Source organism: Bidens hawaiensis, unplaced genomic scaffold, assembly GCF_021521415.1.
Source record: "Bidens hawaiensis isolate Kalapana, Puna unplaced genomic scaffold, B.hawaiensis_p1.1 tig00061367_1, whole genome shotgun sequence".
Lineage (NCBI taxonomy): Eukaryota > Viridiplantae > Streptophyta > Magnoliopsida > Asterales > Asteraceae > Bidens > Bidens hawaiensis.
In genome coordinates this window covers 29,582-52,037 of record NW_027501044.1, presented here as the reverse complement: position 1 = coordinate 52,037, position 22,456 = coordinate 29,582, and the positions used below count along the sequence as shown (strand labels likewise).

Genomic DNA, 22,456 nt, shown 5'->3' with positions numbered 1-22,456 from the left:
TTGGAATTGAGGGATTAGAAAAAAAGTAGAATTTGTGCATTGGCAATGTAATTGCAATTAAAATTGAAATATATAAAAAGCAAACGTGTGAGATTGGTAACTCAATAAATTAGGCTATGTGGTAATTAATTAGATCATGCAAAAAAAAAAAAAAACTTGTAAAAAGCAGACAAATTTTTATTAGATTTTGCAAATGTTTGATTATAAGTTGTAAAAAATACACCAAGTCCTTTTCAATATTCTAAAAATCGGTTTTTGATTCAACCGAGTTGTATCAAGAAGTTCAATTGGGTTGAATAGCTAGCAAATAATTCTATAAAAATAGAACTTCAACTCAAAAAAATAATCCGAAGTTCATGATTCAATAATAAATAAGAATCCATATTTTTAAAACAAGGAACATTTTTAAAGAGAGATCACAATATATAATCAACTACAATACTAAGATAACAAAGCCATATGCAATTCATAAATTTGGAACGAATAACTCACCACTAAAATCAGTTGCGAAGCTTCAAATGGAAGATGAAGGATTGATTTAATTGCAAATTTACAAGAAGTTTGGTTGTGAGTTAGATGGTATATGGGTATAGGGATGGTCAATTAATTTACACTAAGTTAGCAAGTTTAAATCACAAGTTAACAGATTCAATGGGTACTGATTTAGAAAAAAAGCTTTCGATAAAACAGGCTCACCGGTATTTAATGTAAACAGATGTTACGAAGAACAAGATGCAGGCCCAAATAACCGGGCTATATCGTAACAGGGCGTTACCTGAAATCCAGTATAACTGATTTAACCAGCCGGTATTTACTGGTCTTTAAAAGACCCGTCCTTTTCAAATATCACATATTAAAAAATGACAAGTAAAAGTATAAATGATTAACACAAGAAATGGCACAAAATGCAATGATGCTTGCAAGTACTATATTTGGAACAAAAATGCATTGGTTACAGTTTATAATTGTGATACGGTGAGGACAAATGGAGTGGGACCCACAAGTGTTTGTCGTGTTGTAATCACAATCCCCGTATAAATCAATGAAGCAGGTACCAAGAACCCATACAAAACCATCCACCAATCTCTGTTCTTTTATGCAACAAGACCTGCTTAATTGTTTTTTATATATCTTCAACTTTAACTTTAGCTAGCTTCTTCTGCAACTTGTTTCTTGGCTAGCTAGGCTTCTTAAACTGAATAGAAAAGGAGGCTTTAATCTTTAACTTCCAACTTATTTCTTGAGAAAGAAATGTATGCTGAGACCACTGGCCAGTTCCCATATTTTCAGAATAATAATTTCTCTTCAGATGTTCAACAATTTGATGATTTTTGTCACTCCCAGAAGTTCATTAATTGCTTGGTAATTCAACTTATCAAACCTTTTAATTAATAATATTTACTTGTATGCTAACTAAAACTGCTATATCATCTTGAATGTTGTTTCTTATTGCTGGATATGATTTATAGATTTAGGGTTTTTCTTATTATTATTATTATTATTATTTTTTGTTTTTCTTTGAATTTTGCTTGCAATGAAATAGATATTTATTTACTTTTTCTTTGGCATTGTGAAAGTGTTGTTTCCTATTGGTGTTGAATGGAATAAACATAATGAGTTTGTGTTTTAGTTCCATTTTGGTTAATATCTGATGTCAACTTGTATTATAAACATTAAAGATTCACCTTTCCATCCCACTTAATCAACAAAAAAGGTAAAGCTAAAGCAAAGGCACTCATCTTCTAATTTGATCCAATGGTTTTCTTAATGCAATTTCTTATCTGGGAAAAGGGCAATTGACCTTATAAAGTTACTTTTTTTATTTATTTAAATCCCTCTATTGTTCAAACACCATTTACAAGCCAACCTAGGATTCTTCATTCTTGTTTGTTTAAAATTGTGTGAAGGGTGCAAAAAGTATTTAGCTTTATAAGTCATTGCATTGTAGCTAATGACCAATTGGATCTTTATGATCTTAGTGGAGGGTAGTACTTATTCTTTCAAATTTATGATGTTTTATATTCTCATTTTGCTTGTTAAGTTGATTCACACATCATGGTTACATCACTATTTGTTCATGTACTCATATTGTTACTTTCTTGCTTGAATATTGTTCAGGATAACTTAATTCAGACATCCTCCACTGTATCAGATTATGATCTTGGAGGTGAAGGGGATCTTTTTAAAGCACCAGAACCGATAATCGAACAACCGTTAATCACCCTTGATCCCATGACATCTGCCATGTCAATGATCTCTTGTGGAGAAGACACAATCTCCCCTCAACAAGTTACGGATATCGAGTCGCTTCAAAAGGAAGAGTTTTTGAATGATGTTTTCTATGACTGCAAGAACTTATTGGCAAAAGAAGCATCACCATTATCTGAAGTTGTAAGCCTCAGTTTCCCGGTTAAAACCGATGAAACCCCTGTTGTTAAGGAAAACGTTCACCCGTCATGTCAAATCCCGAAAAGCATGAGCTCGGATAGTCTAAACTCTATGGATTGGATTCAAGGGGCTCAAGTTAAATCCAGTTTTCTGAATTTTGGCGCAATGGATGTCGGTATGCGAAGGGCTTTTAGCGAGGGAGACATGAAGGTCAAACTAAAAATTACAACTTTTTGCATTGTGTATAATAATATGATGATAGAGATTGAGTCATATGCCTATTTGTGGTGGGGAGGACAAACTCTATATAAAAGAAACCATAAAACCTTAAAACTATAAAGAGTGCCAAATTTCCAAATTGACTATAATATATTAATACCCTTGTTTACAAAATTTGAGGGGACATGAAGTATCCTATTTTCAAGAATTATTATATAATAAAGCAAGATATTTATTTATCAGGCGGCGAATGTCAACTCATATTCATGTTTAAACCTGGAATGGATCTTTATGTGTGCATACATTTGTTTACGCATCTAACACGTGCTGACATGATAGATTTTTCGTTTATGACAGACTCTATCTGATGCCAACACAAGCCACAACTATTATCCGCCACCACTAATAAGCGAAGAACGTAAGCAAAAGCTCTCAAGATACAGGAACAAGAAAACAAAGAGGAACTTTGGCAGAAAAATCAAGGTAAATTGTGTGTTTTTCATAAAAATTATTAAGTTTGGAAATGAAGTATCATTAATCTGATAATGGTTTATGGTTTTCAGTATGCTTGCAGGAAGGCTTTGGCAGACAGTCAGCCTAGAATCAGAGGAAGGTTTGCAAAGACATCTTGAGAAGTAAAGTGAAGTAAAAGTAAAAGTAGGTAGAGCTGATGAAGCAGAGACAATATGGATGTTTGCTGACAGGGGTTAAAGTCAACTCAGCTTCTGCTAAATAAGCTAGGAGGCTCAGTATACCAGCATCATAATATGTAATCTATTATCATTATCTGTCAAGTCCTTGTAGATCCTCAATGTTGGAGTTGTGCTGTACATAAAGTATTTGTTGAATAATCACCACTAGTTATTGCTGCTATATGATATCATATATGTAAGGTGTGTTATCTAAGTTTACAGAATAATGTTTTTGAATAATTGTATTGGCCCAAATCAATGGTTACATTCAAAGGCCACATGCTCATAATACTGAATATTGAAAGTGTTCTTTATCTATGAGAAATGAATTATATACACAAGAGTGACTCTGATACTTTATGTAACATACAATCCCCATGTACCAACCAATATTGTTAAGTTTGCACGTGAGCTTACACGGGTTTAATTTTTGTTACCCAAGTGGACACTTCCAAGACCACTAACATGAAATTCATCTGCTTTAAATACACTTAATTGTGAACTTTCCTCTTATCAAAAGCTAAAAGACCTAAAATATATTAAAAGGCCTAGGTCAGATCAAAACGAAACGATAAACACAGAAAATGAAAGCAAACTTTGATCCAACTGTCGATCGATTCCTCTATTGATAGAAACCGAAATTAATTAACCCTTACATATATGGACTTAGAACCCAAATTTACTAAACTCAAATTCTAACTAGGTAAACAAAGCAAACCTATAATTATCTTGAGTTCTTGACCCATCAAGATAACCATAAACAAATAAATAAACCCTAAAAGTAAACCATAAACTAATTGTCACTAATTTAGTAAACCAACTTAAAGACACAAATGCCCCTTGGCCCATTCAGACTCCTTCAGCCTCCTAGCACTTCAATTTTGACCCCTTCATTCAGACACAAATGCCCCTTGACCCATTCAGCCTCTCATTTGATGACAAAATGTGGCTTTTCATAAAACATGAAAACTATATTTTTTAAAAATATATAAGTAATAAGAAACAAAAATAATTGAACACATAAGAAGTAAAATGTATCACAAAATATTTTATTTTATCCTAATCCCTCCCCTAGGTATTAAATTGGTGATTATAAAAATGTAAAGTCTAGTTCTTGGACTCAGGATTTATCTACAAACTACGAACACTAATGATAAATAAAGAATCACTTTTACAACACTCCAAAATACTATTAAGATACAACCAGCATACATACATTATATCTTAATCTTCAGCAGTAAAATCTGGCTCTGCGGGCTTCTGAAGCATCAATGGAGGTAATTTCTCAGCGACCCTTCCTTTCCTCGCACCTTTTCGCCTCAAAGCACGAAGCGCATTGGCAGCAAACTGTGATGCATAAATTGTAGCTCCCAAACTAGGCGAACTCCCACCCGCTCCACTTAAAGCATTTTGCAGCCTATCTTCTTCTTCCCGAAGCGAGTCATCCAACTTCTTCCTGCAATGCCGCCGCCATGCTGCCTGTATGAAACAAGCGGCCCATGTCCGCCACTGCTGTGAATAGAACCTGAAAGTGTGGCGCAGCTGCTTACTGTGAAGTCTTCTGAACTGAGATGCCACAAATTTCAAATCATCAGCCATCAATGCAAATGCCTCAACTTCTTCAAGTGCTTGAACGGTTCGTGTGGAGATAGGGAGGTTGGATGATGTGTGTGGGTCCAACGCCCATGCAAGAAGCTCTTCACCACAAAAATCACCTGCTTTCAGCTCCTCGGAGTTGAAGAAACCAGTTCGACCACCATTCGTTGTAATGGATTGCAATCTGCCTCGCATTACAAAATGCATCTCGTCCACCGGGTCGCCTTCCCTCACAATGTAGCTGTTCTCTGTATAAAGAACGGGTTTCAAGCGGTCACAAAGTGCGTCCATTAGTTGATCATCCATCTTCTCAAACATAGGAACCTGAATGAAACCAAACACATGATCAGTTTTAAACATATTTATGAAGTGACCAAATCTACAGCAAAAAGGGAATGAAAAGACTGACCCTCTTTAGAAGTTTCAAACAGAGATGGCGTTTTATATCTCTTCTGAGGTCCTTAGGAAGGTTCCGGATCAAAGTATCTTCATCAACACCTCGTGTTTCCTGCCATTTATATTGTTCGTACCTTCTAATTCGCTCCTTAAGAGCTGGTGGGAGCAAACGGTGGGACATCCACTGCTCTGCATCTCGCCTTTTCACCCTCATTTCCTCCAATCTTATGGTTGTGGATTGCAGGTATGTCTGTGGTAATAAAAACATCACCATTAGATCTTAATATAGAAATCACAATAACAAATTAGATTTAGGTCCCAGTTACCAACCTGCATGTTTCCAATGAGAAATGAGAATAAAACTAAACCAGATATAGAAATAAACACTGCAAAGCAAATTTCCCAAACAAAGGTGCTCGTTTTCAGGTTTTGACCAAGGGAACTGCAAAATTGACCAAGAAAACAACATCATTTATGGATTTCTGTAAAACCGAAACCACTTGGGAGCTGGGAGTGATTTTGTTCAAACCTCAAATTTTGCAGACCCCACCAGAAACAGTAAAAGAACTTTTGTGGAAAATCGGTGGAGTTCACAACACCAGATTGAAGGGCGGGGAGAAAGATCCCAAAATCATAAGGAGGGTTGTCCATTTCTACTATGGGGCAACTTGCATTCAAATATGCCACATTATGTGTCGCGTCATCACAATAAAATGAGGAATGCACACACTCTGATACACTGGTACTAAGATTTGCTGTCCACACGCCCGTCGCCAGCAAGTTGTCTCACGCTCAATAGAAAACAAGTACCAAAATGCGCCGAATACCTAGAATCCCAAAAGATAACGGAACACTCAATATTATGAGTACGATATAACATACAAAATCTATAAAATAATATGGGCACCTCTTACATGACTAGCCAACATGTAAAGAAAGAGATTGAAAGCAGCTCCTGCCCATGCAGTTTCAGTAAGTATCCCAGATGTTCTTGTGACCTCCTTATACAGTGGATAGATTCTAAGCATTCTCGGGATGTACTGAAAAAATACAACGAATTTCAACAAGTCTTTTGTGTTCAAGGATTTTGACCCACCCAGCTTCGGTATAATGATCCATATCACAACCTGAGATAATAACAAAAGATCATCAAATCAGCACGCACAGAAAGATGCAAAGCATTTAATCCTAAACAGGCAAATCAGTACTGACCTGTGGCAATGGAAGAACAGCAAGAATGTCAACTAGAAAGTATGAGGAGAGATATCTCTTTGCTATCATCCAAGCATCCTCAACCAGAACACCCCTACCAAATACTCTAGAAGAAGGAGGTATAAAACCAGTACGAAACTGAAAGATGATATGAACTATGTAGAAAATATCCGTGAAGGAACGCAAAACACTAACCGTTATCTGCAACTTATTGTCCAAATCAAGGCACTTCTTGTTATCTTTCACTATTGGAACATAGAAGAATAACGGGTCCACTGAAACAGCGATCACACACGACAAGACGAATATTTTGTTCCACTTTTGGAGGAATTTCCCTTGTGGATTAAGCGTTTTCCTCCCGGAACCAAGGCCTCTACTCAAAAGCCTGTTTAATGAATGTGATTCCATCGATCGTTTCAAGCTCTTAACCCCTCCAGAACCATGTTCCAAGCCTTTCCAGAACATACTAGAAACTGAGCCTAAGGTTGTTCTAAATCTCTGTGGAGAACCGCTATTGCTGCTTTTTTCTGATCTCCAGTCCTCAAACCTGTTCAGAGTTCAGTTTATTATATATATATCGCATACGTATAATATAACACACAACAGCAGCATATACAATTCAAAAGCTAACCTCACAAACTTCTCAGGCCGCTGATTCATTGTTATAAATAATGCCCGAAAAGAGTTCCAACTACAGCATAAACAGCTAAAGGGGCATCTTCAATACCGTAAATTAAAATGGGTGCCTTGAATTGACTCAGAACGTTGAAATAGAACCACTGTAGACATGTACAAAAACCTAATTTAGATCACAACTGAATATATGCATAATAACTAGACAAATAGAAACACTAGTAAATCTAAAAACAAGTAGTATTAGCAGCATACGCACAAATTAGACATAAAAATTTATGTTTCAACAAAAACACCATATAGGGCGTAGGCCATCCTCTATGCACACAAATGCAAAAATATCTTATTCATATACAACTAGAAAAATAACAAATTACTCAGATTAATATTCAGCCCAGTAACATCTAAACTTTTCAAAAGGAATACATGATGATTATAACAAAATAATAATATAATAATAATTTCCCTATGATCTAAGACAGACAGTCTACATAGAACTTATCAAACCACTAAAGATCATTTCAAAGTAAGTTCTAATTAGTCAAACAAGCAAACACAAAGACTTACAATTCACTTCGTACAATCCAACCCACAAACAAATTCACCCAAATCAAGAACACCCAATTCAAATTCAACAACACCCAAGTCAAATTGGGTTCACAAATATCTAAGAACAGCAACAAAGATGACAACTTTAAACACCGAAAGTGAAATAAATGAATGATAAAATAATAGAATAGGAAAGAAAGTCGTACAAGATGGAACAGATGTTGAATTGAACAAACAGAGTGCGATGATATGATGATGAAGTAGCAAGTGATCAACAGAAAGATAATAGGCTAGTTTGAAGTGGGCTTCAAGAGGAAGTTTCCTTGATGTTTCTGGCGTTTACCAAGTCGCAGTGAGAGAGACAGAGCCACAGAGGAGCGGAAGAAATGGGTCGGAAGGAAGTCCACAATCGCAATAATAATAATAATAATTAGACCCGGTTTTCTTTCACACCCTAGCCCTTTCTTTTTAGGTTGGTCCCCGTTCCGATCCTCGTAAATACAACTAGGTAACAAAACCTATCACGTTACAACGATCGCTTAAGTTGTTACAACACTGGTACTGAATTCAAAACATAAATATGTAAACGCCCAAAACAGTTCGGATGTTTGGTACACATACAACTTATATTAAAGCGACACAAATTTGTAAACGCTTAGGTTCGTTACGCTACCGGCACTAAGGCAGGAAACTAAATTTGGTGTGGGATTAGTATTGTCACTCGTATAGCTTAATGATAACAAAAAAAAAATTAGCGTACTTAAAACGGAGTTTATTTGGTTGGTGTGACCCGGGCGTTGTGACAAACCAGTGTTGCTTTATTATGAGGAAAAGCTATTTTAAACAGAATTACAGTTTAGTGAAATAGTTTTAAACTACAAAACAAATAAAATATTTATCAAAAGGTTGAAAATATTAGGGCCTGCAGCTAGATTAATAGAAGATTTAGACATTTATGCAAACCTATTAATCATAGGTTAAGCATCAGAATACAGAGGCTACAAAATTCAATTCACAAACTGATCAGAAAGGTGAACAAGTCTAAATTGTTTATGTACAACTTTTAAACTTCCTTATCAAGAATGTGTTTCATGACATACAAGGAAATCTTTTATGATATAAAGGGTTAGAAAACACTTTATTGAAGAATTAAGATGTTACAAGCAACTACAAGTTCAACCCATTGTAAATCAATAGAGTTTACATAATAGAATTATCATGGAAAGTTTTATAAAGGTAGAAGAATATTTGTAAACTAGTCAAACAAAATTATTTAAATAGATGTTATTTAACAAATAACTCTTGAAAAAAATGATTCCACTTAAGGAATGCCTTTCATCCAAATCTACCTAGAAGACTTAACTTGGATGGAAATGATTAAGTCAAATGCTTGAAAGAAATGTATAATTATTTATATTTGATAAAACCATAAAGTGATTAACTCATTTAGGTGAAATACATGGACATATGGTGTAAATCAAAGTCTAGTTAAGACACACAAATGCATGTGAAAAATCTGCTGCATTTAAAGGCCTAAAGAAGGAGAGGGACATCTCATAATGTATTCACAAAGCTCAAAATAATGTGGATTGGACGTCTTCGGTCGATGCAGATTGACCATGGAGATCTATCGTTGAGTGAAAAAAATGTACACAACTAATCTTCAAATGTTGGACTATATATAAAAGACTTATGCAACCTTATTCTTCCTTTTCCCTACAAAGTTACATAAAAACGTACATAGAAGATCTTTCTTGATTACAAACATCATTCAAGCATCAAAGAGAAGAAAAGAGATTAGGATTAAAGAAGACCAAGTGCTACAACATAATTTATTCATTCTTTGAATTATTGAAGGGGCATCACTATATGTTGTTCTAGCGCTTGTATTGATGATCTAATATGGGAAACACAATATTGATATATTGGCATTATTGCAATTGTGTTAGGAACACTATATTGATGTAGTGTTATATTTGTTGTAGGGATACAGTATCTTGACATAGTGTTTGAGAGAGTTTAATATTTTGAAATAATGAACATTTGAAGACTTGTAAATGCACATTATCATGACATAGTGTGTTGAATAAGGTGATCACTACCTTGGACTAACGAAACATGTAATTTGTGATCCCTATCATTTGGGGAGACATCTAGTGAAGAACAATCTTGATCAGATGATTAGAAGAGGACTAGAATAGATTAGTTAACATTCATAATCCAAATATCCAAAATATTTCAAAATCACCATCCGATCAAATCCGAAAATTCGAATATTCGATATTTGAATTTTCAGATACTTCGAATTTGGATATTTCAAATTCGATTTTTTTTTGAACACCCTTACCTTATAGTTTTGAGTATTAAAGGACGTGTGGAGAATGATAGAAAATTATGGAAAGAAATCAACCAATGGGGGAGCATCACCTCAAACTTAAGAAGTGCTTGAAGATTTATTAGAGGTGCATGAAAAATCATGAATGGGCTTTTTATTTTTCACTTTTTAATGTATATCTAAATTCATATATTTAAAACACAAAAATAAATAAAAGTACATAAATTTTATTAATTCATAATACTAAAAACATTAAAGAAATAAAATAATTAAGAAATACCTTTTCACTAAAAACAACTTGAAAATACTATTTCTAATTCTAACAGCTTTTAATTTCCACTTTCATTTGTAGCATGTCTTTGTTGTTAAATTTCATAACTCTCACCATGTTTTGCAATTCTGAATACATTTGGTGGACGAAATGATCTCTTGCACAAAATAATCAAACAATTGTTTCCAAAAACTGAAATGTCGTGGTTTTTGTTGTCCATGTCGTCAAAAAACCGGATTCAAGCTTTTTGCCAATGTTACTTCTTCTGGGTAGTTCCATGGTTGTGGTCTTTTCCTAATATTCGGTTCAGGAATGGGATTTAGTTCCATCACGTGAAAATTGTTTGTAGGGCATGAAGTAATATTTTTTGGAGAAAAAAATGTAAAAAGATGATATAAGTATAAAAGAACATAACATATTTTGGTGTACAATAACCAAAGAATAGTGTGTTAATTAACATGGTCATTTAAGAAAATGTTTTAACTATCTATTTTTTATTTATTAAATCTTTGTGAGTGTTTGGGAAATTCAAATTATCTCATCATATTCGGTATCCCATACCCAAAATCCCTACCCGAAAGCTCTAGCCGAATGGTTAGCGGCAGTGCAACAGACAAACCTGAGCCTACCCGATCCCAAGTCGAATAGCACGGAACACCCTTATCCTTTTTTCTTTTTTTTTTTTTTTACTATTTTAAGTATGTGAAATACATTTATTTTTCTAGAATTATGAATGACATACAAAAACATACTATATATTACCAATTAATTGTGGATAAAGCATAAAAAAACTCACTTAATTTTATGTTGTTTTCCCCCCTTCCTGCCTGTTTTCCCCATTCATATAGCATAAAATAAATAATAAACTTTTTGCTCTTACATGTTTTTTCCGTGTTACTTACATATCTTTCTCTAACCAAAGCGTTAGGGGTTAGTACAGTGTGGTGGTTGGGATTTCACTTTTCTATCTAGTATCTTTCTATAAACAATTTAAACTTTGAAATTTTAAATGTATTATTTTTTGATAACTAATAATATCATGTTTCCTTATCTTTGGCTTTTTTTTAAACAATTCAATACGAAACCATTTAATCCTTCAAACTTTAATAATTTGATTTGATATATATCCATAATTATAGATTTCAATTAAGAAGTATGTATTTTGTAATAAGGCTAGAAATGATAGTATTTTTAATTTTATCCAAACACAAAAAACCACTAACATCTTTAAAAACCGCAGTTCTCATTTCTCTCCCCTCGGACCGTCTTCCATCTCGTCAGGGCCGTCTCCGAGAACTCGAAGGTTTTCGTGGGCTTTGCACGAATTATGAAAATGGGCCCCAAAAAATTTAACCTATATATATATATATAATATGTCGTTAAATATAATAATGATGAACAAAACAATACAATTGTAGCAAAATGATATGTTCTAAAAAGTTACTTGATTACACGAATCTTGAGGCTCGCCTAGCATTTTTGTGAGCAAAGGTCTCGATCAACTCGTTATGATCCACTCTCTAGCATCTTATTCTCAATAGCTATCAATGCCAATCCATTGAGTCTTTCTTGGGACACTGTAGATCGTAAGTATGACTTTAACAACTTCAATTTTGAAAAATTTCTTTCCGCGGATGCGACCGTCACCGGAATCGTCAACAAAACCCTATATGCAACTAATGCGTTAAGATAATGATCGGCCTTCTTAAGAAATTTTAACGCATCAATAGTAGATATGTGTCCATCAACTTCAACTCCATATAAAGTTCCTTAGCATCAATATCGGATGCTTCTTCATACTTCAATGCATCTTGAAGAAGAATACAACACGACATAAGATCTTTGTCTTCTAGTTCCTTCAACTTTTTAGGAAACAAAAAACCAAAAAGTTTTTCGTACTCGTTGTATTATTCAAATCTTGATTCTAAAGAAGCAATCGCTTGATCAACAACATCTAAAAAGTAATTGACTTTGAAATCCTCTTCAGCTAAAAAGAAAACTTCTTGTTCTCTTAAAGTTAAAAGGAAAAATTAAATAAAAAGCTAACACTTAAGTATGTGTAAAAAAACTTAAGTATGAAATAAAAAAAAAACTAAAAGGAAACATAAATAACTAAGACGAACATCAGCTAACCGGTTTCTTAACTAACCTGTTTCCATGAATTAGGTTTATGAAAACAAGATTTCGTTTAGACTTTAGACTTAATTAATTTAACAAAATATTATTTGAATTCTATGAACCAAGACACCCAAACAAGGAGTCAAGGGTACGGTTGTTTAGGCATTGGTGGGGACCAATTTATTGGATATTAATTTTTAGACGAAAACTTCAATTAATTAATTCCAAAGTGGATAATTGTCACTGGACATCCTTGCTGTCTCTTAACCAACAACTTTTTTAAAACGCGATTAATAACGGAAACAATCTTCCATGTTCTTAACAACTAAATTTGTTTTTTACACTACACTGAAATTAAACACACAACCTTTTATTTTATACTCTTATCATCTTGCCACCTATCATCATCAAAATGGGATTAGCAAAATCTTTCATTTTTTCATTATTTTTCAAAAAGTAACCATCTTTTTCAGAACCGTCTTTAAAAACTGTTAAAATATTTTGTACCCTTAAGTAAAACTTATATTTCTTTTAGGTTTTAAGTAGACATAATTGGTTGTGATTTGAGTTATATAAAAAACTTCTATATAAAAATAGACTTAAACATTATGAAAATACCACATTTTTTGTTGTGAGTCATACCCATTTTTTATTAGACAAACTAGTTTAAATGTAATTGAGTTTAAATATTAAATATACATATTGTTTTTCGTAAAAATATATAAAAATTTTATAAAAATAAAATTTCGGCCTAACAAGGTGCCGGGCTGGGGGTCGTCGACCACCCCCTGACCCTGAACTTTTCTTTCATTATATTTAATGTGAAACATATAAACTCATCCATTAACAGTAATACCTCTCGTTTTTTAATGACATAAAAATATTCAGCAACTTAGGGAATAAACCATTAAAAAAAGTTAACTTTTAATAAATCACTTAATAATAGAAAAACCAAGAAAATATCTCTTCATTAAAATAGTATACCACCCAAAAGAAATATTTATTTAAATCCAATTGTGGTGCCAAAGAGACCAGGCCTAGAAAAAGGAAAAGTAATGAGCACTACAACTCTACAAGTGATTTGTAATGGATCGCAGCAAAATTTAGGTAGGATGAGCACATCTCAATATAGATGACTAAATGGTATATTGGTATTGAAATGAGCACTTCAATAAGTATCGGTATCAAGTTTTTTAAAAAAATTTAGAATTGGTACTGGTATCTACCAAATTTTGGCTTACGGTACTGGTACCGAACCACACATTTTCCATACAGGTATCAAACTTTTGGAGAATTCGAGATTGGTGTTGGTTCTAGGGAAGCAAAGTAATAAAGTCAGTCTAGACTCGAGTCCATAATTCATTTACGAATTAAGTAAGTTCGATACCAAGCTCATCCCTTAATCTTGTTGTAGGCTTTAGGCACCTTACTGAAAAACATACTACTTTATTATTAAACTGAAATTAGGAACTTTTTGTGATGCATGAGGGGTAAATGACAATTCCAATTTTGGTTCGTTTATATCAAGAGAGTTTGAGTTTAGTCATCTTTTGTTTTGGTCTATGTATTTAAAATAATCCAACTTGTTATAAGTTATGCTATCCAAATAGAATGTATTTTCTTTTTTCTTATTTCACTTTTGTATGAATTTAGTAAATTGGACAACATTTACTAATAAATTATCCTAAAAATTAATGATATAGACTTTTAACATTAAATTTTGCTTCCATTATTTCTCTCCTAAAAACACTTCTAAAAACAAAAATTGGTAAAATTCCTACAAAAGTTTTCATTAATTTAATCGATAAGATTGGTCTTAGGATTTAGCCCAGTACCGACAAAAAGCATGGCAAAATGGTAATTAGTTGGATATCAGATGGCCTATACAGATCCATTGGAGATAACACACACGACGATGACAAAAGGCCGGCTCTGTGTGCGTCTCATGGAGTAGACATGGACATGGTGTTGAGTCTCTGAGTCGACTCGACTGGACTGACTGAATTAATTCAGATTAGATATCATCATCATCCGGTGATCGATCGGAGATAAAAGATGAGCGACAGTGGATTCAACAATTTGGAGATGGAGTACATTAAAAAACATCACAGACACGAAGACCAGATTGCCGATAATCAATGCTCTTCAGTTCTCCTCAAACACATCAAGGCCCCTGTTCATCTCGTAACCCCTACCTCCTCTTTATCATTATTAATACTTAGATAGATCTATCTCACAACATTTTCTATTGCGTTATTTCAATTAAATTGGGGCAATTAATAGCATTTAAGAATTACCCGTTAGTTAATAGGATTTGGGAACTTGAATGTTATGTTGTTGGTTGGAATTTGAGTAATGTTAGTTATGTATGTATGTGACAGGTTTGGTCATTGGTTAGGAGATTTGACCAACCTCAAAAGTACAAGCCATTTGTCAGCAGATGTGTTGCTCAGGGAAATCTTGAGATTGGTAGCCTTAGAGAAGTTGATGTTAAGTCCGGCCTTCCTGCTACTACCAGCACCGAGAGGCTGGAACTCCTTGACGATGACCGCCATATCTTTAGCATTCGCATTGTTGGCGGTGATCACAGACTCAAGGTAATACACTTAATTAATTAGTAGGTATATATCCTTTATGGTTAGGCCTGTAAACCAACACGAACAAACAAAAAAACAATATTTAATTGGATGTTAGGGATTAGAGCGATACAATTTGTAAAATGCAAATAATATTTAATTATTTTTAATTAACATGTAAACGAAAATAAATGAACGAATGAAACATGCTCATGTAAATAAACGAACATTACAGCTGAATAGTTCACTAAACGTTCGGTTCGTTTACAGGCCTATTTATGGTATAAACTGACAGGCCATTTTGTCACAGAACTACTCATCGGTCATCACAGTCCACCCGGAAGTTATTGAAGGGCGTCCAGGGACACTAGTGGTGGAGTCGTTTGTGGTGGATGTGCCAGAAGGGAATACCAAGGATGAAACATGCTACTTTGTTCAAGCATTGATCAAGTGCAACCTCAAGTCTCTTGCGGATGTGTCAGAACGCCTTGCAGTCCAAGACAGGACCGAGCCTATTGACCGGATGTAGCTAGACAGATGGGAGACCAGACCAGCAGGCTGTACGTACCACGGATGAAGCTTCTTTGAAGGCTATTTGCTTTTCGTGACTGACTGGTACCAGCTGTTCCTCCACTTGTGTTAGTTTCAGTGTTGTCATGTTGGACTATCTGTCTCTAGCCTTAAGAACCACACTTGTATAAGATTAAAATTGCTAAATGGTAAAGTCAACCAAGGACAAACAAATAGATTTTCTTGTTCAAGTTTCAGCTCTGCTGGTCCAGTTGTGAATAAATATTATGGTGAAAAGTGAAAACAAGTATCTAATGTGTTACCAGTTTTTTAGTTCGTGTAGTGTAAATAGTGACTAGAACTCTAGAGGTCTATACCAACTCGTTCGGTTGTGACAATTTTAGACATAACTCGATTTAGTCCGAATCAAGTTGATACTTTTAATTTTTATAAAGATTAAACTAAATTTGACGAGCCTGCTTTCGACAAATAGGTGCAAATTACCTTAGACAAACGTGTTAAAGTTGTTTTGGCAAATAAATGATGCAAGAAATGACAATGATTGCAACATCTTTGTATAATAAACAGTTAATTGGCTTTGTTTACACCGTTTGCACATCTTCTTCACCTAGCCCTTGCCCTTGCTTGGATGAAGAATAAGAAGCCACTTCAGTGTCTCGTATTCCAGCGGTGCATTTGCCAGACACACGCAATGACTTCTAATGCTGAAAAACCAATTTTTAGTCAAGTTACAATATCGTTAATACGTGCCCGTAACTAACAAAACGGGAAGGTAAAACAATACGTACAACATTTTCTTCATCCATAAACTGTTTATTAGGAACTAACGTGGCACAAATATTGTTACAAAAACTACATTAATGCACTACTACCATAAGTTTTTTTCCTTTAAATATGTAAAAATGGATTACATTAATGCACAACATTTTCTTCATCCATAAACTGTTTATTAGGAACTAACGTGGCACAAATATTGTTACAAAAACTACATTAATGCACTACTACCAGAAACAACTCATTTATTCAATACAACTAAATCTATTACAACTAGTATTTTACCCGTCTGGTGAACGAGAATAACAACGAAGTAATGTGATGACCACATTAATCCAGTAACATAAATGATCAGGAAGGTCTTGATTAGTGCAATGAAATTATACAAAAAGGTATATATACCTTCATATTCTAAAAACATCAATTTTAAAGACAAATTATAAAAGCTTCTCTATAACATGTGTGTTTACCGGTTTTCCCATCCTTTTCTTCCAACCTAAACCAATGGATTATAGGTGACTTTCAAAAATCATATTATTCTTGTAGTACTTTATAGTAAAGTTTGTAAGGGTAGTTTCATGTCATAATGGCAAAATTATATTTCTTTGCCTATTAAACCAAAATGGTATTCTAAGAGAAAACATAAACTTGTTTTACTTTATGATAAAAAAAAGCACCGAATTCATTAAAAGAAACACTGAACAATAAAACACAAAAACAATAATAATATTGATTAATTCTTAAATAAAAGTATTTTAATCAAAACTGATACCACTTCTCGCGTTCACGCCCCCTGCCTAGGGCAAGAGGTTGGGGGGGGGGGTGTTGCGACAGTGGTCTCCTGTACCTACAATCCACTAGCTAGGCCCTAAATAACTTATGTGGTTAATGTCTTGAGTCAATTTGTTGGTGAACCAAGAAAGTCACATGGAAGTTGTCAACCAAGTCCTTTGGTACCTTAAAGACACTCCTGGACAAGGTATCCTCATTCCTAAAAAGGAGGCACCACTCTCATAACATGTTGTGATGCTGATTGGCTTGGGTGCCCAATCACCAGAAGATCTAGGATCGGATTTTTATTAATTTTGGCAGGAGCTCCCATCTCATAGTAAAAATAAAGGCAGTCGGTCGTCTTTAGGTCATTGGTTGAAGCCGAATATTGGGCAATGACAAATTCGTATGGTGAAATCCTATGGATGAGATGACTTTTGAGTGAAATTCGCATTTCCCGCATTGACCAAACTCATATGTTTTGTGATAATCAAGTGGCTCGCCATATAGCAAACAACCTCGTTATTCATGAATACACCAGACATGTTGAGATGGATTGTAATTTTGTTTGAGAACAAGTTGAATCGAAGGAGATACAAACCATGAAGATTGGCACCAGTACACTATTCACTAACATTCTAACAAAACCTTTGGGAACACAACGATCTCGAACACTACTTGACAAATCGGGCATTCAAAATCTTCATGCTTCAACTTGAGGCGGAGTACAACTGAAAGTGACCTCACTCGTTGATATGGTCAAACTGACTTTTCTATACCATAACTATTTTGTTAGCCGTTGGTTGCCCAACACACCAATTTTGTTTACAACCGAACTGTGGTTGTGGTTGCCTCTCAAAACCTCACTGATCCTTCTGGTTGTTTTTGTGATCTACCTTCAATCGATCAATTGCTTTAATTATTCAGCTAAAATCTATCCGTTCATTGAAGAAGTTATTTCTCGGACTTGCTAACGCTAATTAATTGCTGTGTGTTTGGTCAGATTGCTGCTAAATGATTGGGTTGTTTTGAGCCTTCTGATTTCCGGCTTTCGTTTGATCAACCTAGTGTACTTCACCTGCTAGGTATTTTCAGCTTGTTTGATTATATAGATCGAGTAGCTTTGATACAAAGTGTTGGATATGCAACCGACATTGAGCAACCAAACGCACCGAACACAATGTTTTTGAGTTTAACCCAAACTCGATTAAAGTACATGACTTACTTATGAGACTTTAACTAGATTTCAACCACTTGGATATAGTCTTCAGCTATCTTCTTATATATTTTCGATTTTCTTTTCCTTCATTTTCACTTTAAGCTGATCATATAGAATATAATTTTCAATTTAATACAAGATATCGTAACTAGTTAATCATTTTAAGCCGATTATATAAGACTTCTACCTGTATATCATCATCAATATATATAACATATAATTAAATGAAGCTCATGAGAATGTAGAAACAACAAACTGAACGAAACATAAAGCCAAATTATGTCAGATACAAATACAACAGTTAAACTAATCAACTATGATATACAAATGTCTAAGCTAAGACTACATCTGTTAATTACTCATGAATTATAATTAACACGTACATCAGTGACTAATTAACTTTCGAAAAACAAAGAGGAGCGGAGCTAGGTTAGCTAGGTCTTGAACATGTGATATCAAAAATCTCCAGAACTGCCTTTATCTTCTTTAACTTGTTAATTAGTTTGTATTTGCTTTGACATCACGCCCATGCAATGCAATAAGCACATGCTCAATGTATCGGGTATGATCTCAAGACAACAATACTATCCTTAAACAAAAAAGGCACATGCAAAGCATAAAAATAAGGCAGATGATCGAGACTCATGAATACTACTGACTAGCAGAATGTCTGTTGGATATGCTGAACCAGGTCCTCGGCGCTTAGCTGGCATTCAATTCCAATCTATTACAAATCAATTAATAATCATTAGGTACACATATGGAAGTTCGCATGCATGCAATTATTCATGTTGTTTAAAGGGGATTTTAAAAATGAAGTCTTGTATATGACTGACCTTGATGGTGAAGGAATTGACCATAGTTTCATCAACAGTGTTAATGCCAGCTTGGAGGATTTCAAGAGAGAGGTCTTCAAGAACCGAAACAATTTTGGTTGCTTGGCCTGGCAGCCGCGGTGAAATAGTCTTTAGAACAAGATTAGAGCCTAAAAACTTCACCTCAACATCAGCAATAGATGATTTTGAATTTGCAACAAGATCGTTGTTAGCAATAAAGTCCGAGTTTGATGATGAACTAGAAGGTGAAGGGAGGTTAGCTATGGATGATGGTTGTAAGTAAGAGGAACTAAGCTGCTGAAACTTGGGTCTGTAAGGGCTCATTGGTTGTGGGGTTCTTGGGCTAATAGGCAAGAGTGCTCCGGGGCTTAGAGGCGGTTTCCGAGGGCTGAGCGATGAAGGCCTGGGGCTCAGAACATCACTATACACTTTCCTTTGCTTTTTTGCTTCTAGGGATTGAAGGACTTGTTGCAATTCGGTGATGTAATCAACTACTCCTCCAATTATTGATGCTTGATCACCCTACATGCATTCAAAACAACATAATAACACGTTATTAAAAGAAATCTAATATTGTCTTAGAGCCATAACCTTACCAACTTAGTATAATTTGTTTTCTGTTACTAGTATTGTTTATTTTTACTATTAATACTGCTATTTATTATAATTATTAATTTATCTCTTATCATTTTTTTTCTCGTTAGTACTAAATATTACACTTTTCCAATAGTCTATTTTATACTTTATTTACTATTCTACTATTATGTTGCTTGTTTTTGGAGCCGGGTTCCCTTAGAAGCAACCTCTCTATTCAAGAATAAAGGTAAGGTTGCCTACATCCCACCCTCCCAAGACCCTACTAATAGTTTTGATATGTGTGTCATTTACTGGGTATGATTGTTGTTTTTGTTGTTGTAAAAGAAATCTAGTGCTAATCCTATTTACTTATTTAGTTGTTTACTAGATAGTTTTTTTTTTTAATATAGTTGTCGTTTTAGAAATATGTTACATACCCTTTTGACATAGAAGCAAGGCATTAATGACCGGAGAACAGTTAAGTGTTCGTTCATCTGCTTCCTCCGGTTCCTCTCCACGGTGATATGCGACACTTTCGGCTGTCCATCTGAGCTCACACCGCCGCCATCTTCCACAGGTGAAAGCTTCTGACGTTTACTCTTGGGAGAATTAAGTGTCTCCACTTCCGGGTCGACAAGTTGTAGATTAGCATTGGACTTCTGAGAGACCGTTGGATGTTCGACTTCTTTAGCATGAAACCGACTTTCCATGGATGAGAATTCACCCTCAAGAGTATTGAAGATGTCGGTTGATGTGAAGTTGGTGGTGTCAGCAAATTGTTCGATGTAACCATCGAAGAAATCAGTCAATGAAGTGAGTTTTTGAGCCATTACCAGAAGACAAGAAAGAAGTTAGTTGGTTGAAGCAAAAAAGCAAGTAGGTTGTAGGCACAAAGATGGAATGAGATGTTGAAAAGCTAAATAGCAAAATCGTGAGACATTGATGGGCGAATCAGATCATGGATAGTGACAACATACGGTTTTAATGTTATTCTTAATGTTTTAAAATTTGTTTTTTACAGGATTAGGTTTATAATGGTGAGGTAAAGTATTTATTGAATTGATTCATAGTAATGTCTTGCCAGAATCGATCACAAAATTCTCATTTTTTAAAACTATCTATAAGTGATCATTAATTTCTTTGGGACTTTATTGTGGCATTTACTAGATCATGTCTTAACCGTTAGATGCTGTTTTTGTCGGCATCCTTTACAAGTTGACTTTTAAATTTGAACCCTTTTTTCATTCGAATTTCCTATAGATACATTTGATTCGAGAAAAAAAGATATTTTATTTTAAACCACGACTAGTTAGTCAGAAATTTATGACCCTTAAATTTAGTTTTAGTTATAGTTTGTTTAACTTGTTTTTGTTTTTGTTTTTCGAATACTGTTTCTAATATTTAACTATCTTTTAAACATAGAATAATCACAAGTTGCATCTTTTTAACATACGCATAATAATGGTTCTCTTTTTCAATCTGTTTTAGATGTTAAATATCACTGACTACTACACATCAAAATACAACAAGATCAACGAGAATTGGATTGCAGTGAGTATGTTGATTGGATTGCCTTTTGTTTTTTACCGTTTTGTTTTGAAGGTCTCTAATTTCAAACACAAAAAACCGGAGAGATTGATTCTAGACCAATTAAGTGCTTACAAATTGCTACACTACCGATGCCACATAACACGATATTAAAATGTGTTCCCCTGATTCCAATGCATCTTCAATACGTTTTTAAGTTAGCTATTAATTAATCAAACCCATCTTTTAGTAATATGTTTTTAGCATACATAGCGTTTAAAAAAAACGATGTGGCCGGTTCGGTTAATTTTATGTTGGATTAATTATGTATTATTTTTATATAGTGATTTCTAGCTTCACATATTTGTCCTTTTTTATTTACTTTTTAAATCTGAAATGCATTTTTTTAATCTTAAATACATGCTACCAATGAGGTGATGGCCCATTGATAAAGACAAAGCCTTTAAAATACCTAATTTTGAAAGAGGGATGTTTTGGGTTCAAAACTTCAAATCTCATAGACAACAAAATTTAAAAGTTCACTTTTAAAAAATAGCACATGCTACTTATGTGAATATATAAGGACATTTAATATTAGATGTTACAAGTTTGACTCCTTAATTATAATTTTCATTTGAGTCCTACGGATTTAAATAGAGTTGATAGCATTCAAGCATTCGGACGTTAGATCGATATTTACCCGAAAAGGTTTTATATACGGGTTGGTCACTTTTTTGAAAATGATGGCTAGACCTCCATGTAACCATTTTCCATATCATTAGTTATCATCCCATTTTATCATATTATAACCTTTTGATTGAAAGGAAATAATCTTAATACTACTATAGTTTGATTATTCTAATTTAACACTCGTAATTATTTATTTACCACATTGATAGCTGAAGACATAACGGTTACAGATAACGAAAATTACATTACATATAAAGTATAAACTTAATTAAAACTTGGTGTACCGTTTTCTCCGCGACTCAGTGAAAAGCATCAATATTATTTGTAATTTATCATGCATATATGTCTAAATCACATGTATAAATATGAAAGTATTAATTAATTTGAATACATGGCAGTTGCTCATGATTTTTGTTTGCATGCATTGCAGTTATTATTGGTAAATAATTATATAAATTCATTAGCAATATTATATCTATCTAGTAATTAATATTCATTTACGTCAAGTCATGATACATGACAGAAATACAAAAATTTCGTAATGTTG

General features: G+C 34.0%; 3 protein-coding genes and 1 pseudogene across 3 annotated transcripts; 2 read left to right on the top strand and 2 right to left on the bottom strand.

Annotated features, from left to right (window-relative positions):
• The first annotated feature begins 1,942 nt into the window (after window positions 1–1,942).
• Window positions 1,943–3,333, top strand: LOC143603347 (uncharacterized). Its single transcript, XM_077080165.1, has 3 exons — window positions 1,943–2,598; window positions 2,965–3,090; window positions 3,171–3,333. The coding sequence occupies exons 1-3, from the start codon at window positions 2,056–2,058 to the stop codon at window positions 3,237–3,239; spliced, it is 738 nt and encodes a 245-aa protein (XP_076936280.1). The 5' UTR covers window positions 1,943–2,055; the 3' UTR covers window positions 3,240–3,333.
• Window positions 3,334–4,508: 1,175 nt separating this feature from the next.
• Window positions 4,509–7,933, bottom strand: LOC143603343 (cyclic nucleotide-gated ion channel 1-like; annotated as a pseudogene).
• Window positions 7,934–14,464: 6,531 nt separating this feature from the next.
• Window positions 14,465–15,775, top strand: LOC143603346 (abscisic acid receptor PYL8-like). The gene is made up of 3 exons (XM_077080164.1): window positions 14,465–14,593; window positions 14,791–15,006; window positions 15,296–15,775. Exons 1-3 carry the CDS (start codon window positions 14,465–14,467, stop codon window positions 15,512–15,514), a joined length of 564 nt encoding a protein of 187 aa, XP_076936279.1. The 3' UTR covers window positions 15,515–15,775.
• A 3,042-nt stretch (window positions 15,776–18,817) lies between these two features.
• On the bottom strand, window positions 18,818–20,522 carry LOC143603345 (transcription factor SPEECHLESS-like). The gene is made up of 3 exons (XM_077080163.1): window positions 20,130–20,522; window positions 19,117–19,638; window positions 18,818–19,004 (listed from the first exon to the last, which is right to left on the bottom strand). Exons 1-3 carry the CDS (start codon window positions 20,520–20,522, stop codon window positions 18,939–18,941), a joined length of 981 nt encoding a protein of 326 aa, XP_076936278.1. The 3' UTR covers window positions 18,818–18,938.
• Between the last annotated feature and the right edge of the window lie 1,934 nt (window positions 20,523–22,456).

Bases quoted from the DNA above. Each gene is read 5' to 3' on its own strand.
- LOC143603346 (XM_077080164.1), top strand. From the start codon at position 14,465: ATGAGCGACAGTGGATTCAACAATTTGGAGATGGAGTACATTAAAAAA. The intron at 14,594-14,790 runs GTAACCCCTACC...TGTATGTGACAG, and splicing joins TCAAGGCCCCTGTTCATCTC to GTTTGGTCATTGGTTAGGAG. The intron at 15,007-15,295 runs GTAATACACTTA...ATTTTGTCACAG, and splicing joins GCGGTGATCACAGACTCAAG to AACTACTCATCGGTCATCAC.
- LOC143603345 (XM_077080163.1), bottom strand. From the start codon at position 20,522: ATGGCTCAAAAACTCACTTCATTGACTGATTTCTTCGATGGTTACATC. The intron at 19,639-20,129 runs GTATGTAACATA...GAATGCATGTAG, and splicing joins CTTGCTTCTATGTCAAAAGG to GGTGATCAAGCATCAATAAT. The intron at 19,005-19,116 runs GTCAGTCATATA...GATTTGTAATAG, and splicing joins TCAATTCCTTCACCATCAAG to ATTGGAATTGAATGCCAGCT.
- LOC143603347 (XM_077080165.1), top strand. From the start codon at position 2,056: ATGGTTACATCACTATTTGTTCATGTACTCATATTGTTACTTTCTTGC. The intron at 2,599-2,964 runs GTCAAACTAAAA...CGTTTATGACAG, and splicing joins TTAGCGAGGGAGACATGAAG to ACTCTATCTGATGCCAACAC. The intron at 3,091-3,170 runs GTAAATTGTGTG...TATGGTTTTCAG, and splicing joins ACTTTGGCAGAAAAATCAAG to TATGCTTGCAGGAAGGCTTT.